The 16,453-nt window shown below is 36.4% G+C and overlaps 1 protein-coding gene across 1 annotated transcript; it reads right to left on the bottom strand.

Moving 5' to 3' along the window:
- Nucleotides 1-3,368: 3,368 nt before the first annotated feature.
- On the bottom strand, nucleotides 3,369-14,729 carry LOC148955167 (uncharacterized). The gene is made up of 3 exons (XM_089108086.1): nucleotides 14,650-14,729; nucleotides 8,793-9,226; nucleotides 3,369-3,645 (listed from the first exon to the last, which is right to left on the bottom strand). The coding sequence occupies exons 1-3, from the start codon at nucleotides 14,692-14,694 to the stop codon at nucleotides 3,372-3,374; spliced, it is 753 nt and encodes a 250-aa protein (XP_088964212.1). The 5' UTR covers nucleotides 14,695-14,729; the 3' UTR covers nucleotides 3,369-3,371.
- Between the last annotated feature and the right edge of the window lie 1,724 nt (nucleotides 14,730-16,453).

The following is a 16,453-nucleotide window of genomic DNA, read 5'->3' as shown; positions in this document are numbered from 1 at the left end:
GTGTGTCTAAGCTTTTGTATGTGGGTGTAAGTTTTTTGTGTGTGTGTGTAAGTTTTTGTGTGTGTTTTTTATTTTTTTTGTGTTTAATTTTTTTGTGTGTGTTTGTTTATAATTTTTTGTGTTCATGTAAGTTTTCGTGTGCTTGTGTATGTTTTTGTGTGTGTTTTTGTGTTTGTGTTAGTTTGTTTGTGTGTGTGTAAGTTTTTGCGTGTGTGTTTTTGTTTTCGTGTGTGTGTGTGTAAGTTTTTTTGTGTGTGTTTAATTTTTTGTGCGTGTTTGTAAGTTTTTGTGTGTTTGTTAGTTTTTTTGTGTGTGTGTTTGTGTAATTTTTTTTTTGTGTGTGTGTGTTATTTTGTGCGTGTGTGTTTTTGTTTTGGTGTGTGTGTGTGTGTAAGTTTTGTGTGTGTGTGTGTAAGTTTTTGTGTGCATGGAAGTTTTTTTTTGAATTTAAGTTTTCGTGTGCATGTGTAAGTTTTTTTGTTTGTGTGTGTGTTTAATTTTTTGTGTGTGTGTGTGTCAGTTTTTGATTGTGTGTGTAAGTTTTCGTATGTGTGTGTGTAAGTTTTCGTGTGTGTGTGTAAGTTTTTGTGTGTGTGTGTGTAAGTTTTTGTGTGTGTGTAAGTTTTTGTGTGCATGTATGGGGACCGGGGGAGAGCCTTTGGAGCCCAGGGAGGGCGTTTGGGGTTCCGGGGCCCTTGAGGATGGGGTGGTCTTTTGGGGGCCCAGTGGACCTTTGGGGACTGGGGGAGGACCTTTTGGGGGCCCGGGGGACCTTTGAGGACCAGGGGAGGGTCTTTGGGGGTCTGAGGAGGGCGTTTGGGGGATAACATTTCGAAATTTTTACTTTTTAGTTTACTTTTTGCGGCGCATCCCTGCGGCGCATTCCTGCGGCGCATCCCTGTGGCGCTTCCCCCGACCCGCGGCGCATCCCCCGCGGCGCAACCCCAGGCGGCGCATCCCCTGCGGCGCATCCCTGCGGCGCTTCCCCCGACCCGCAGCGCATCCCCCTGCGGCGCATCCTCATGCGGCGCATTCCTGGCCCGCGGCACTTCTCGGGCCCGTGGGACCTTTGAGGATCGGGGGGAGGGCCTTTGGGGCACAGGGAGGGCCTTTGGGCACAGGAGGTCCTTTGGGGTCGGGGGCAGTTGGGGGCCTGGGGGACATTTGGGGGGCTGGGGCTCTTTGGGACCCCGTTAGTACTTTGGGAGCACGATGGGCCTTTGGGGGGCCCGGGGATGGCCTTTGGGGGTCTGGGTGGGCCTTTGGGGGCACCGGTGGCCCTTTGGGAGCTTGGGGGACCTTTGAGGACCGGGGGCTTCCTTCGGGGTTGGGGTAGGAGGATTGGAACCCTTTGGGGTTGGGGTAGAGGACCTCACAACACTGTTCAAATGAAACTTGTATATTATAACGACCAAAGAGTTTCACCCTCAAATTCTCTTCTAAAATCCCTTCAAAAATCATCTTTCAAAATGTCTCTAACTGTTTCGCCGAAATAGTTCCATAGCCTGTCTAAAACAGTATCGCCCAAATAATCCCTAAACGTAATTTCAGCGTGTTCCTTTTGTTTTTGGCATCTCTGCGCTAATGCATTTCAAATTAATAAGAAACCTGATTCCCGCGCTATAACAATTCATCGCTAAGATGTTTCTTGGAGAATTGTTTCCATGGCCTTTGGTTATTAATATCCTTTGGAGTTCGACCAAAAGAGTTGTTTCCGAGGTAATGACATTAATTACTTGGATCTATTCCTGGAGAATCGTTTCTAGGCGAAAATTTTTAAAGTCTGACAGATGATGTCATTGGTTGATTGATCTGTCAAGAAAGGGGAATTAATTTGTTGTTTCTAAGGGGAATTATTGATTCACGATAGGTGAATTGAGGTCGACAGCACAGGTGTTCCAAGGTCGATGTTGTAAGTGCACGCTCTCAGCGAATGTCAAGGTCGATGTTGTTGTTGTTGACACACTTTGATTACGCAATCAATTTAGGTCATTGGCCCCATTAACCACGTGTTCTCCCTAATGACTCTATGCCCATATATGGGGTGCAAAAAAGTTATAGGTGGCAGCAGGGGTGAGGGATCGGACTCAATAAGGCCCTTCTACTGTCATTGATGGTGAATTGGGCACAGAATCGGCGTTTCATTTCCTAGGTCTTTCTGACAAGTACAGGTGTCGCCCAATCTTGTGGTAGCCAAAATTTACCCCGGACCCCGTATTGCCAAGCAGAGCAGCAATTCACTGTGCTATTACAAAGTATGTGTCAGTAAGTTTGCTTTAAATTTTCAGGCCAGCTTAAAATTATCAACAGAAAAGTATCTAAGAAATAATAGGCTTAAATTGCTATAGCAGTCATATGAAATCTTTTTCACATTTTCTGCATCATTGTTTAGAAGCTCAAGTAACGCAAGATCATTTCGTTTGAAGTTAAATACTAACTGGCCTAGGTTAGCTGTGACATTTCTTAATAGGACAAGCAAAGTTTATTGTAAAATTCTAGATAAAGAAGAAGACATCCTAAGGATTATTGTTTTTTTTCGGCTTGCTTTTACAGCAATTAATGTGTCTAACTAGCCTGTCATGTTTAGAATAAACCACGCGGTTTGGTGGAAAATCTGACCTTCTTTTAAAGTAAAGAGAGGTTTTTGGAAAACTGAAAGTGTTCTCACTTATTGCCTGTAAGTAATCTTCCAGGGGGAGGCAGGGCTAAGACCCCTTCTCCCCTGTGGTCACCATAACTCAATAAAATTTATGACTTTTAATTTCTATATTTTAGATCGCTAATTTTAGCCCTGGACTAAGTGAGGCCGATTACACAGGAGAGGGTAATAATTTGCCAAAAGTGAATATAGGGTATTTCTATGAACAGCATAGGACTATGCAAAAATTATCAAGGTTTTTGGGAGGTAATGAGGGCCCTCCCTGTGTAGACTGTTCATAGTCAATATCATTTAAGTTTTACTAAGAAAAGGAGAGAAATTGTAAGCTATGTGATCTACGTGCCATTGCAAGATCAGAAGTATACAGATTCATTCCCACTGGGCTGTACAGCACGGGGAGTAGCTCGGAACTTATCGTTCCTTGACCTTGGGATTTTTAATGATCCTTATTGAATGCTCCATTTAATTAGCCTGCTTTAAACTTATGTGCGTGCCTGTCACATGATCTAATTAGTGTCAATTTATTATTTCTTTCCAACAAAAGTCACCATTTCTGCCTAGTTTGCGATCTCAAAGAGTAATAAATTAATGCCAGTCTGAGACTAATCTGCCAAATGACAGATATGAATTCTAATATTTTATTAGGAATATGATTCTAGACAATACATTGATATTCGAATAAATTAAATTAGTAATATATCCACTTTATTGTTTAGTCCATCTTGCTACAGGTGTACTTTTTGCAATTTTGGGCGTTGGCAACAATGTCTCCCATCCATTTTAGGGGCCCTGGAAGAAAATTGGAAAAAGAAGCGAACGCAGCTCTCATTCCTGGAAGAGCTGACGTAATTTCAGCAGAGTCACAGAGAGCCCTTTGGACACATTGTTCGGAAGAAAGGATATCACGAACAGCAGCTGCCAGCTCTTCGATAAGAAATATGTTCAGGAACGGAGAGCCTCCCTGTTTGTGCAGAGTACGGCGACGTCTAGATAAAGTGAATTATTAGACGACATAACTTTTAACGTAATAAGACATCGATTATAGTCTATGCTTAGCAATTGTAGAAAAATTGAGGTGATGCCAAATAAAGTTATACTAACGTAGTATAATGATTCAAGCCATAAAAAGGGTTGAAACCAAAATAGGGTTTGCACATGCAATATTGCCGGTACCGGAGATTTTCCTTTTATATCAGTCAATCTTATATAGGCTAGGACTTGTAGAAAAAGATATAGTAGCTCTATCATTCGTATATTCGAGATCCCTTATTTTATTTAGATTAGTTACCATTTTCGGTTATTTCAAATTGAATCTTCTTTTTTTAACAAGAATTTCAAAATTAATATTGCCTAGGCTTAAGGTAATCTAATCTTGAAATAGGTACCATGTTGAATTAAAAAACTATTTTAGAAACTTTAATATAAACGATTTTACAAGCCTCTTACCAAGGACTCAAAAGGATTATAAAAAGGTCAAACTTAAATTAAAAGCCTTTAGAGAAAGAAGACTAATTTTTAGTTATATTTTAGTTAGAAAGGTTCTCAAATGATTGAATTTTAATAGATATTTTTTCTAAGACTAGGACACAAAAGTACTTCCTAGCTCATGAATAAGTTAGTGTTTTTACTTAAGCAATGAAACGTAAGAGGACACTTGAATTTCTTAACATATGTCGATTTAATACAGAAATAATTTGCAAAAATAAAGATAGAGTAAAAGTTTATTTAAGCTTTATTTCAAGTTTTGTTAAACTAAATTGCATGTTCGACCAACTATCGGTAATTTCAGTCTTCTACAGTCACAGTTGAAAACTACAGTTTTGTAATGGTAAATATTCTCTACCATTAAAAGTCTTGACTCTTAGTTTCTGGGTTATATGTTGGGCCCTGGCAAAAGGAAAAGAGAGATCTCTTGGCCTGAGATTTACACATTGCGTATGTTTTACGTTTTGGTTTATCCTCCTCCCCAGCATTTAGGTTTAGAACCTGCATAGGAATTGAGCTCATTTATACTTGGGCCTATATTCATGGAATATTTTGATGTCTTTCCCATGTTTACTTCATCATTAGAGCATGACCGGAAAAAGCCCCGAGAAAGTGTTTTTACTTCAATTAAACACATACCCTAACACTTATTTAGACAGAATTGAATAAGTTCTATTTTCTTCGACCAAATTTTAAGAAATTTTAGCATAACAGGGGCATAATTTACCGTGTTAAAATTAGGATACTGCAAAAGAAAAAAAAATGTTGTTTTATGTAATTGTGCGGCCTTAGGACATCTCTCTCTCTCTCTCCAAATTCATAACGTTAGACATGTTTTGATTTCAGCCTCCTGTAGATTTGAGAACGAATTTACATAAGACATGGGTCCTAAAAAGAAAATCAGTTGTTCTTCTAGATGAAAACATTCGTCCCTACCGTTGGTTAATAACGCCCCTGGAAAAAATTACCCTTGAGGGTAAAATTGACCCTCATTTATGTTATGTCAGGATAACCATGCTTCCCGCAAAAATAACGATTTTTGGACCAAGTACGTATGATTGATAAAAAAATAAAATAAAGTATTGCTAGATAGGCTAGTCATCACATCATCTGATTTTTCCTTTGATTTCTTTGGCTGTTTGTATGTATGCTAATACTACTACTAGCAACTCACTGAAGCCCCAAACTGCCTGAGTCTAACACACCTACACACGCTCCTCCTCCATCCTAATATATTCAAAGCCCCCTCCATACATCCTCCTGGGAAGATCCCATTTTCCTTAAATCTTTCCTTACGACATCTTCCCACCAAATCCGAGGACGACCTGCGTTTCATTCAGCCCAAGACTAAGAAAGATAATCCTTGGTAATTTTTCATCCTACATCCACAGAACGTGTCTTAGCCGTCAACAACAACGTGTCCTCAACATTTCTTTTATTATAGCCCTAGAAAACCGGATTCACTGTATCCACTATCCTTATTATAATTAAATAATAAAAAACAAGTTTTTTTAACTGAAAGTAAGGAACGACGTTAAAACTTAAAACGAACAGAAATAATTCCGTATATGAAAGGGGCTGTCCCCTCATCAACACCTCGCTCTTTACGCTAAAGTTTTTTCATCGTTTAAAAAAATACAGTTGTGAGAAAGTCAAACTTTAGCGTAAAGAGCGAGGCGTTGAGGAGGGGACAGTCCCTTTCATATACGGAATAATTTCTGTTCAATTTAAGTTTTAACGCCGTTCCTTACTTTCAGTTTTTTTATTTAACTTTTGAACGTTTTTGAATTAATGCAGGTTTTGATTTTGGATCACCGAACATGAATAATTAAAACAAAATTTGCATAATAATTTTACTTTTTATTTGGTTAAATGGCTTTCTCGAAACTTGTTTAATTTTATTTGCGAACGTTTTTATTAAGTTCGAGTTTTGTTCCAATTCTTTAAAAATGACCCCTTATCACAAAGGCCGTTAATTAGAATAAATAGCTCTTATGAAAGTACTAAACAATCTTTGGCTTAAAGAGCGAGGTATTGACTAGGGGGTGATCTCAATCAAATACGTAATATTTTCTGTTCGTTTTGATTTTTGATGTTGCTCCTTACTTTCAGTTGAAAAACCTGTTTATTTTTTATTTAATTTCTGATCTTTTTCTTTAATAATGCTGGGAAATCTGCTGGGAAATCCCTTCATAGCAATGTTCCTTCCCCCATGAAAACTTCTTTCATACAAAGATCCTCCCATATAACCCCCCACCCCCCCACCCCACCTACCAGAAAAAATCCCCCCTGAAAACTTCCAATTCTTTATACTTCCCAATAACCAATACTATATGTTAACATTGGGTAAAGTTCATAACTTTCAGTCTTCCCCCCGGGGACTTTGGGGGATTAAGTCATCCTAAAAGACATAGTTATCATATTTTCGACCATGCTGAATAAAATGGCTATATCAAAATTTTGATCCGGTGACTTTGGAAAAAAATGAGCGTGGGAGGGGGCCCTGTTGCAGTCCATTTTTTTAGTAACTTAAAAAGGGCACTAGAACTTTTATTTTCTGTTCCAATGAGCCCTCCCACGATATTCTAGGACTACCGGGTCGATACGATCACCCCTGGGAAATAAACAAAAAAACAATAAACACGCATCCATGATCATTCTTCTGGCAAAAAATGCAAAATTCCACATTTTTTTTAGATATGTGCTTGAAACCTCTACAGTAGGGTTCTCTGTTACGCTGAATATAATGGTGTGATTTTCATTAAGGTTCTATAATTTTTAGTGGGTCTTTCCCCCTTTTTCCTAAAATCGGCCAAATTATCTCAGTCGCGTAACTTTTGATGGGTATAACGAAACTTGATGAAACTTATATATTTGAAATCAGCATTAAAATCTGATTCTTTTAATGTATCTGTTGGTATCAAAATTCGGCTTTCTTAGAGTTTCGGTTACCATTGAGCCGGGTCGCTCCTTACTTACAGGTTGTTACCACGAACTGTTTGATACTACCTATGTAAATGAAGCTGTGCACTTGATATTCAGGAAATTCCATTATTCAAAGCAGAGGAGCTTAAAATTTCCCTCTTGAGCCGAATTGTGAGTGTATACCCATTCACGAACGTCTCAATGTCTATTGAGACTGTCTATCAAGTCAGTAAGAAACCTTTGTATACCTCTACGGTAACACTGATCAATTAATTAAATATATGTTTCAATGCATTGCTTGACCATCCTAAATATATCTTTTTTTGCCCTTATCTCATTAGCCCTTTTGTACATTAGTATTTGGTACTGCAATTTTTTAGTGAGTCAAAGTGTTTGAGTTGTTGGTTATTCTTGAATCCTAAGTGTAATGTCAAAATTGGGTACATATTTCTTATTTTATACATAATATTTATTTTTCCACCCCTTGAAGTGTTTCGCTCTTTTTTTTATATTGTTGGTTCTATTTCGTATAAATATGAAGTACTCGATTTTCGGTCTTGTCCGAAATTAAATAAAAAAAACAAGTTTTTTCAACTGAAAGTAAGGAGCAACATTAATGCTTAAAACGAACAGAAATTATTACATATATGAGGGGGTTCACCCCCTAGTCAATTGCTCACTCTTTACGCTAAAGTTTGAATTTTGTACGAATCACAAATTCCTGAATCACAAAGGCCGTTTAATTAGAATAGATAGCTTTTATGAAAGTACCAAAACAAAGACTTTAGCGTAAAGAGTGAGGTATTAACTAGGAGGCGAACTCCCTCATATACATAGTAATTTCTGTTCGTTTTAAGTTTAAATGTTGCTCCTTACCTTCAGTTGAAAAATTGATTTATTTTTTTTATTTAATTTCTGATCGTTTTTTTAAATAATGCTGGGAAATCCGGCACCCCCTTCATAGAAATGTCTTTCCCCCAAGGAAACATCCTCCCGCATAATCCTCTCCTCTGACCCCCCTTCAACCCATAAAAATCCCTCCTGAAAACGTCTGTATACTTCCCAATAACTAATACTATATGTAAACAATGGGCAAAGCTCATAACTTGCAGCCCTTCCCCCAGGAACTGTGGGGTACTAAGTCATCCTTAAAGACATATTTATTAGATTTTTGACTATGCTGAACAAAATGGGTATCTCAATTTTGATTGGGTGTATTTGGGGAAAAAATGAGCGTGGGAGGGGACCAAGTTGCCCTCCAATATCTTAGTCACCCAAACGGGCACTAGAACTTTTAATTTTCATTCGAATGAACCCCCTCACGATATTCTAGGACTACTGGATCGATACGATGACCCCTGGAAAAAAACAACAACAAAAAAACACGCATCCGTGATCTTTCATCTGGCAAAAATACAAAATTCCACATTTTTGCAGATATGAGCTTGAAACATCTACTGCAGAGTTTTTTGTTACGCTGAATCTGATAGTTTGACTTTCATTAAGATTCTATCACTTTTGGGACGTGTTTCCCCCCTTTTTTCAAAAATAAGGCAAATTTTTTTCAGGCTCGTAACTTTCGATGTGTTGAAACTTATATATTTGAAATTACCATAAAAATCGAACTGGTTGATAAAGTAGCTGTTTATTTATACATGCACTAGTTTCATGGTGATAATTTTGAAACAGAAGCTTTTTTTCAAATTTATAAAATGTTGATTACCTGTAACTTGGTTTGTACTCTGCATCATATTCAGGCTTATATTTTGTTTCATATGCTGGTTTATATTTGGGCATGTATTTCCTTTCATATGCAGGTCGATTTTTTTCTAAATCATTCCTTTTTGGAAACCTATCAGGGAAGAAATTTGCAACAACGACGACCACTACGTTGGTAACAGCCACTACGATGACGGTAATTACTGCAATTGCAATCGGTAAGCCCAGGAGGCCTAGAAGAAGTCCTGCCTCAGGCTTTTTCTTGACAACGACTATCGTTTCATCATTTTCTTCAGCAGCAGCCTCTCCACCTTCCAAACCAGACGGCATTAATGTTTGGAAAAGGCCATTCATTGGATTTAAACTGGCATCAGGTCCTAAGAAAGGTGCCAACCCACCAAATGCAGAAGGGTTTAAGAATTGTGACGCACCCAAAGACTAAAAGAAAACAAAAAGTATTAGAATTATTTGTGGCTAAGTCATTTGCTGAAAATACTGAAAACTTTGGGGAGGTCGTTTTGATTTTAAAAACGATTAATGGGTTATTTTCGTTTTCCATTGTCAGACAATTACAACTTTAGAATATTGTAATTATTTGTAACAAAATTTGATTATGTCGTTTGTTACTGTGGGTCTGTTTTATTTCGCCACAGCCAGAGTTTCTTCAACAAGTCTCAAACGTATTTGGACAAACACACTTCAGAATTTTAAATTTTATATTGGCTTGATAGTGGTATTAAAATATATTGGCAATATAGTTGCAAAAAAGGCTATAAATAACACTATGTTGCTGGTTATGAGAATCAGAATTATCAGACCAAAATTACAAGTAGTTTTGGTCTCCGGATCTCAGCCATTGATGTTAGAAAATTGATCCATTAACCTAGTAAGTACTAACTTTACTAGATCAATGGAAGGATCTCAGCCATTGATCCTGGTAAATTGATCCATTCAACTAGTAAAGATTGAACCACAGCTCAGGACAACCAAAACTTTAAAAACATATACTTAAAAAAAAACTGTTAGGTAAAACTTGCCATTTGAAGTGAGATTCAAGAATGTTAACTATTATTTCGACTAATAGTTAAACTTTTTGTAAAAACAGATTTATGGGGATTTCGAAAAAGGCCCTGAAGTCCCCTGAAGACGATGTTGGTCCAAAATAAAAAAACGCATCATTGGAATGATCAAGAAATCGTATTGAAACAGTGATTTTAGAATATTGGGAGAGGGCTCAATTGGGTGAAAACTGTAACAGCTTCTACCTTTTTTGAGCAAAACAGACCATGCCACAGAAAAGGGGCATTTGCCACCATTTGGTGCAATAAAATATCAATTTCACTCAAAGCGGATGAAGTACCGAAGAATGAGAGCTCTGAGTTTGTCGATCTTAAATACTAAAATACTAAATCAGAGTATTTGAGCCCTCAAACTTGAAAAACCAATGAAAAATGATGTTTTCAGCCATTTTGTGCAACCAAAAAATTACTTTTTGCTAAGAGAGAGTGATAAAACGAAATAAATAGTAATTCTGAGACGACCATTCAATTTTTTATGGTCTAAAACCTACGAGTGGAGGATTTGAGCTCCCCTTCTCCCCATTGAAAAGCAAGGAAAATCTTGTTGTTGTATAGTTAGCATGCATTTAATTATTTATTTCTAATTTTCTTTCTTCCACAACTAGAAGGCTAAGCCAAAATCGTAGAGATATGTTAAATGTCTCAATTATAAGTTATCGTACTTCCTCTCTCTATGTACTTCCTAAAAACTCATCGTAAAATCTCCCTCGTAAACAGCCATATTGCACGAAAACTGTCCTTTTTGGTGATATTTCTGGAGTGAAAGGGCTGGGAAGCGAAATAAGGGCACCAAAATCTCTAAGGTTGAAAACTGCCGGATTACAATCCAACTTTTTATATATTCCTTCTCCGACCATCCTTGGGTAAGTTAATTGAATAACACATTTGGAAACAAAAAATACCAAATAGAAGAGAGATCATTCGTTTATTTCAGTTTTCATGAGAATGATATAATTTGAGACTTAAAACGAACAAAATTATTACTTCATAGATTACTCGAGATATTCTTAATTTCTGTTGGATTATTAGCTATAAAAAACAAGTTTTTTTTAACTGAAAGTAAGGAGTGACCTTAAAACTTAAAACAAACAGAAATTATTCCGGATATGAAAGGGACTGTCCCCCCTCAACGCCTTGCTCTTCAAGCTAAAGCTTTTTATTGTTTTAAAAAATAAAGTTGTGAGACAGTGTCAAACTTTAGCGAAACGAGGCGTTGAGAAGGAGACAGCCCCTTTCGTATACGGAATAATTTATGTTCGTTTTAAGTTTTAATGTCGCTCCTTACTTTCAATTAAAAAAACTTATTTTTTTATTTAATTTCTGAACGTTTTTGAATTAATGCAGCTTTGATTTTGGCTCACCGTACATGAATAATTGAAACAAAATTTGCATATTAATTTTACTTTTTTTGGCTAAATGGCTTTCTCGAAATTTTGTTCTGACGTAACTTACGAATTAACTTACGTTCGCTCCCTAGTCAATTCCTCGCTCTTTACGCTAAATTTCGAATTTTGTTCGAATCACAAACCCCTGAATCACGAAGGCCGGTTAATTACAATAGATAGCTCATTTGAAAGTACTAAAAAAAACTTTAGCGTAAAGAACGAGGTATTGACTAGGAGGTGAACCCTCTCATATACGTAATATTTTCTGTTCGTTTTAAGTTTTAATTATGCTCCTTACTTTCAGTTGACAAAAACTTGTTTTTTTATTTAATTTCTGATCGTTTTTTAACGATCTGGATACACCCTTGTTTGGGCAGGCCACGTGTTATCCCACCAGGAAGGAGTGAAGTTGCGCCGGAACCGGTCAGTATCAAACAGTTCGTGGTAACGAACTGTAAGTAAGGAGCGACCCGGCTCAATGGTAACCGAAACTGTAGAAAACGGAATTTTGATACCAATAGATACATCAACAGAATCATATTTTAATGCTGATTTCAAATATATAAGTTTCATCAAGTTTAATCCTACTTATCAAAAGTTACGCGCCTGAGAAAATTTTCAAAAAAAGGGGTAAAGACCCCCTGAGAAGTATAGAACCTTAATGAAAAACACACCATCATATTCAGCGTATCAGAGAACCTTACTGCGGAGGTTTCAAGCTCCTACCTACAAAAATGTGGAATTTCGCATTTTTTGCCAGAAGAAAGATCACGGATGCGTATTTATTTATTTTTTTTTTTTTTCCAGGGGTGATCGTATCGACCCAGTGGTCCTAGAATATTGGGAGAAGGCTCATTCGAACGGAAATTGAAAGTTCTAGTGGCCTTTGTAAGTGACCAAAAAAATGGAGGGCAACTAGGCCCCCTCCAACGCTCATTTATTTCCCAAAGTCACCCGATCAAAATTTTGAGATAGCCATTTTGTTCAGCATGGTCAAAAATATGATAACTATGTGTTTTAGAATGACTTAATCCTCCCAAGTCCCCAGGGGGAGGGCTGAAAGTTGTGAACTTTACCCAATGTTAACATATAGTATTGGTTATTGGGAAGTATACAGACGTTTAAGGGGGGATTTTTTCTGGTAGTGGGGGGGAGTGGGTCGGGGGTTATGTGGGAGGATCTTACCATGAAGAAAGTTGTCCTGGGAGAAGAGACATTGCTATGAAGGGGGCGCTGGATTTCCCAGCATTATTTAAATAAAGATCAGAAATTTTACATAAAAAAACTAAGTTTTTTAACTGAAAGTAAGGAGCAACATCAAAACATAAAACGACAGAAAACATTACGTATATGATTGGGTTCATCCCCTAGTCAATACCTTGCTCTTTAAGCCAAAGATTATTTAGTACTTTCATAAGGCTATTTATTCTAATTAACGGCATTTGTGATTAAGGGTCATATTTAAAGAATTGGAACAAAATTCGAAATTTAGCTTAAAGATCAAGGTATTGACTAGGGGGCGAGCCGTCTAATATACGTATTAAAAATATAAGAATATAGAGGTTCGTTAAGTAAGTTAATTCGTAAGTTACGTATATTTATTACTAATAAAAACGTTCGTAAATAAAATTAAACAGGTTTCGAGAAAGTCATTTAACCAAATAAAAGTAAAATTAATATTCAATTTTCTTGTTATTCCTGTACGGTGAGCCAAAATCAAAACCTGCATTAATTCAAAAACGTTCAAAAATTAAATAAAAAAAACAAGTTTTTTTTAACTGTAAGTAAGGAACGACGTTAAAACAGAAAACGAACAGAAATTATTCCGTATATGAAAGGGGCTGTCCCCTCCTTAACGCCTCGCTCTGTACACTAAAGTTTGACTTTCTCACAACTCTGTTTTTTTAAACAATGAAAAACTTTAGCGTAAAGAGCCAGGCGTTGAGGAGGGGACAGCCCCTTTCATATACGGAATAATTTCTGTTCGTTTTAAGTTTTAACGTCGTTCCTTACTTTCATTTTAAAAAAACTTTTTTTTTATTATTTAATATTCTGAAAGAGCAATAGAAGGTTCAGCGATTGGTAGGCTCAAATTGATTCTAGCTAAGTTGTGCTAAACGTTCTGAATTTACCTACAAAACTTTATACTTTCCTAAATAAAGGATAAGTTAACATTGATGAGATAATAAATTTCTATACACTACAGCCTTAGTGGATGTAATTCTCTTTTTGAAAATTATTCTAATGTTCTTATTTGGAAAGGTAGCCTTAAGTAAATTCCATAGTATTGAACATAAAATTACTTGCAGCAATAAAATATCTGGTTAACATTAGGCTATCCCACGAATCCCTAGAAGCAGCTCATCTTTTCAGCCATTTGATAAACTTTCCCTTTAAATGCGGAATGGCGACTAAGTGTTAAAGGGAACCACCCCATCCCAATCCAGCCGGAGTTAGTTTTTTTCTCAGAGCAAATGTAGACTTTGCCGTTCCCTGCTGCACCATCAATCCTGTAAATATTACAATATTTGCCCCAAAATATTACAATTTAAGCCATCTGGGGCACCACCTGGGGTGGCGTCCTGCCACCCAGGTTTTGTTCTGCCACTCGGGGCACTTGTCCCCTCTAGCCCCCTAGATCCACCCCTGATCCCATCACCCATAACCAAATGAAGCAGTCAAGTTTGCATTTTATGTGGGAAACACGCATAATATTGCAACCTGTTCTCAATGGGAGATAGTCAAAACTCTCAACAGTTCCGAAATTAATTTTGATTAAGCCTCAGGTCATGATCTTTTAATCGTGGAGATTACAACGGTGCCCTTCCACTCAAGAAATGGCCCAATAAGTGACATTTTTTGGTGTCATATTGTATTTTGCAATTAAACACCCCGGGATTTCTCATTTGATAGCACTTGCTATATCGTTTATATTACGCTTTTTAGTATATTGAGACCGACCCTTATCATTTATAATCATTATCATTATCATTTATAAATTTCAGGAGGAGGAAAAGGATGACAAATTGGTCAAAAATAATTAAATGGTTAATCATATATTAAGAACAAATTGGCAAAATTTTAGTGTAAGGAAGACATTCTCCCTTTCTTCTTCAGGGAAAATTAAAAAAATTAGCCAAAATGCTTAAGCTAGATATTGAGAAAATTGGAAATTAGAAAGGATGAAAAGCAAAGCAAGTAGTGTAACAGCAATAGCATTTTCATGCATTTATTCAGGAAAACAATTAAGGCTTGAAGAAACTAAAATTTGTCGCAGTGTGCCTGATTTTGCCTTTTCAGCTACCTTTAATTAAACTGTGAAATCAAGTAATTAAGGGTATTTTGCCGAAATAACATTGTGAAGTTCTTTTTAACCAAATAAAATTACATGAAATACCTGGGCTGCTTGGCCGAACATTCCTCCGTTATTAAACATGTCCATGTTACTTCCCAAAAGTAAATGCTCTAAAAGGTGAGTTGTTCAAGTGCAGATATCGAACTGTTAAACTTTGTATTTTTCAATCTATGTTATACTTGCGGAAATGATTTCGAAACTCCCCAAAATGTATATTCAGAATAATTAAAACCAAAAATGAAGGAATATTTTGCTATCTGATCGGTTAGTAGGTAAATGATATTCAGTGAAATTATAAATTTGACCTCGTTAATCTACAGCCTATCATCAGTTTTTCCGGATAAGTTTAACCTGAGCTATTTAAGTCTCGTGATGATAAATAAAAATTAAAGCGTATTATTCAAAATTATACCGTATCTCGTATTTTTTTTTAATGCAGAAAGTTAATAAATTAACAAATGATACTTTATGAAGAAGCAAGTTTTTTTTTTTTTATTCCAAACCATTCTTGGCATAAATAAGCAGTTCTTGTCAATCAAATAAAAATCTTGTTTCATTTGAAAATTTCGGCAACTTTTGAAAAAACACCCTAATGGAGGGATCCATAAAAGTCAGCAGAAACCTCAAAGTAGAGCTTGCACCTCCCATTCTAAAACAATGTAGAATTTATCCTTTTTTTCCGAGAATTTTTTTTTACCATGAATTTAAAAAATTTTTCGACCATGAATATAAAAACAATCTAGTGTTTTAGGTTTTAATATTGCTCTTTACTTTTCTTAGAAAAAAGTGTACTTTTGAAAATTAACAGTTAAAAGAATGCTCAGATCTTGTTACATTATTATTAAATCTTCTTTTCAGAGGAGGAATAAAGAATTAAAAGAAAAACAAAGGATTTTAGATATAAGCAACAACTAACAAGTTTTATCCGAAATTTCCACATTAAAACACATATTGCTTGTAAGTTCTTTCAGTCTGGGCCATGGGGGTTTCTCCACACCCCCTTTTTGCCAGGCTCAACTATATTCCAAGGGCCATAGAACGATCGTGAACTAAGTAAATTTCTTAGGTGTTCTGTTTTTTGTATGTTTCTCGAGAAACCGTCAAAACGTGTAAAAGGAGGATTAGGGGAGATAGATAGAAAAAGAGATAGGGCAAAGAGATACCATAAAAGGATTTAGGAACAATTTTAGCACCCAATTTAAGTAACAAAATTTTTATACCAGAGCATTTGCCATGTCTGCCATTTTTGCGTCGTAAAACAATATTTTTGTCGGAATTGAGCCAAAAATAAATTAGAATTATGTGATATGAGGATACGGCCCACCCCCTACCAAAAATATTATTTTTGGTAGGGAGGGGGGGAATTAATCCTAATGACAGAAATAGTTGTCAAGGGAACATGATAGCATTAAAAGATTGATAACAATACTGAACTGAAGCATAAAGAGCAGAAGAATATGGGGGGGGAGGGGTCTATTCATTTTTAGGACGACTCTAAAGCTTGGCTTTTTTGTATTTTAATTCTTCAGTAATTTTCTAGCACCTGAGCACTGTGATAAATTGTGCTAACTGTTTTATTACAGCGCTTTGATAATAATATAGCTGACTAAGCTGCATTCGCTGGAACTGGCATTTTCCGTTCAAGTGTTTTAAAAGGCAATTTGTAAATAAAAACCACACAATTATCAACTTACTATATGTACCCTAGTCTAGAAACTTTTTATTTTCAGCACTAAGCAGTGTAATGAGCGTTGGGAGGAGTTGAGGAAAACTGCATCTTCTCCAGTATGGGGCAATTTATGTCCGCCTCTAGTTTTAACAACTTTCTTTACTTTCAGTTTTAAAA

The sequence above is a fragment of the Artemia sp. Qi Xiang Cuo genome, chromosome 2 (assembly GCF_049724085.1).
Source record: "Artemia sp. Qi Xiang Cuo chromosome 2, ASM4972408v1, whole genome shotgun sequence".
Taxonomy (NCBI): Eukaryota; Metazoa; Arthropoda; class Branchiopoda; order Anostraca; family Artemiidae; genus Artemia; species Artemia sp. Qi Xiang Cuo.
This window is presented reverse-complemented; position numbering and strand designations above follow the sequence as displayed.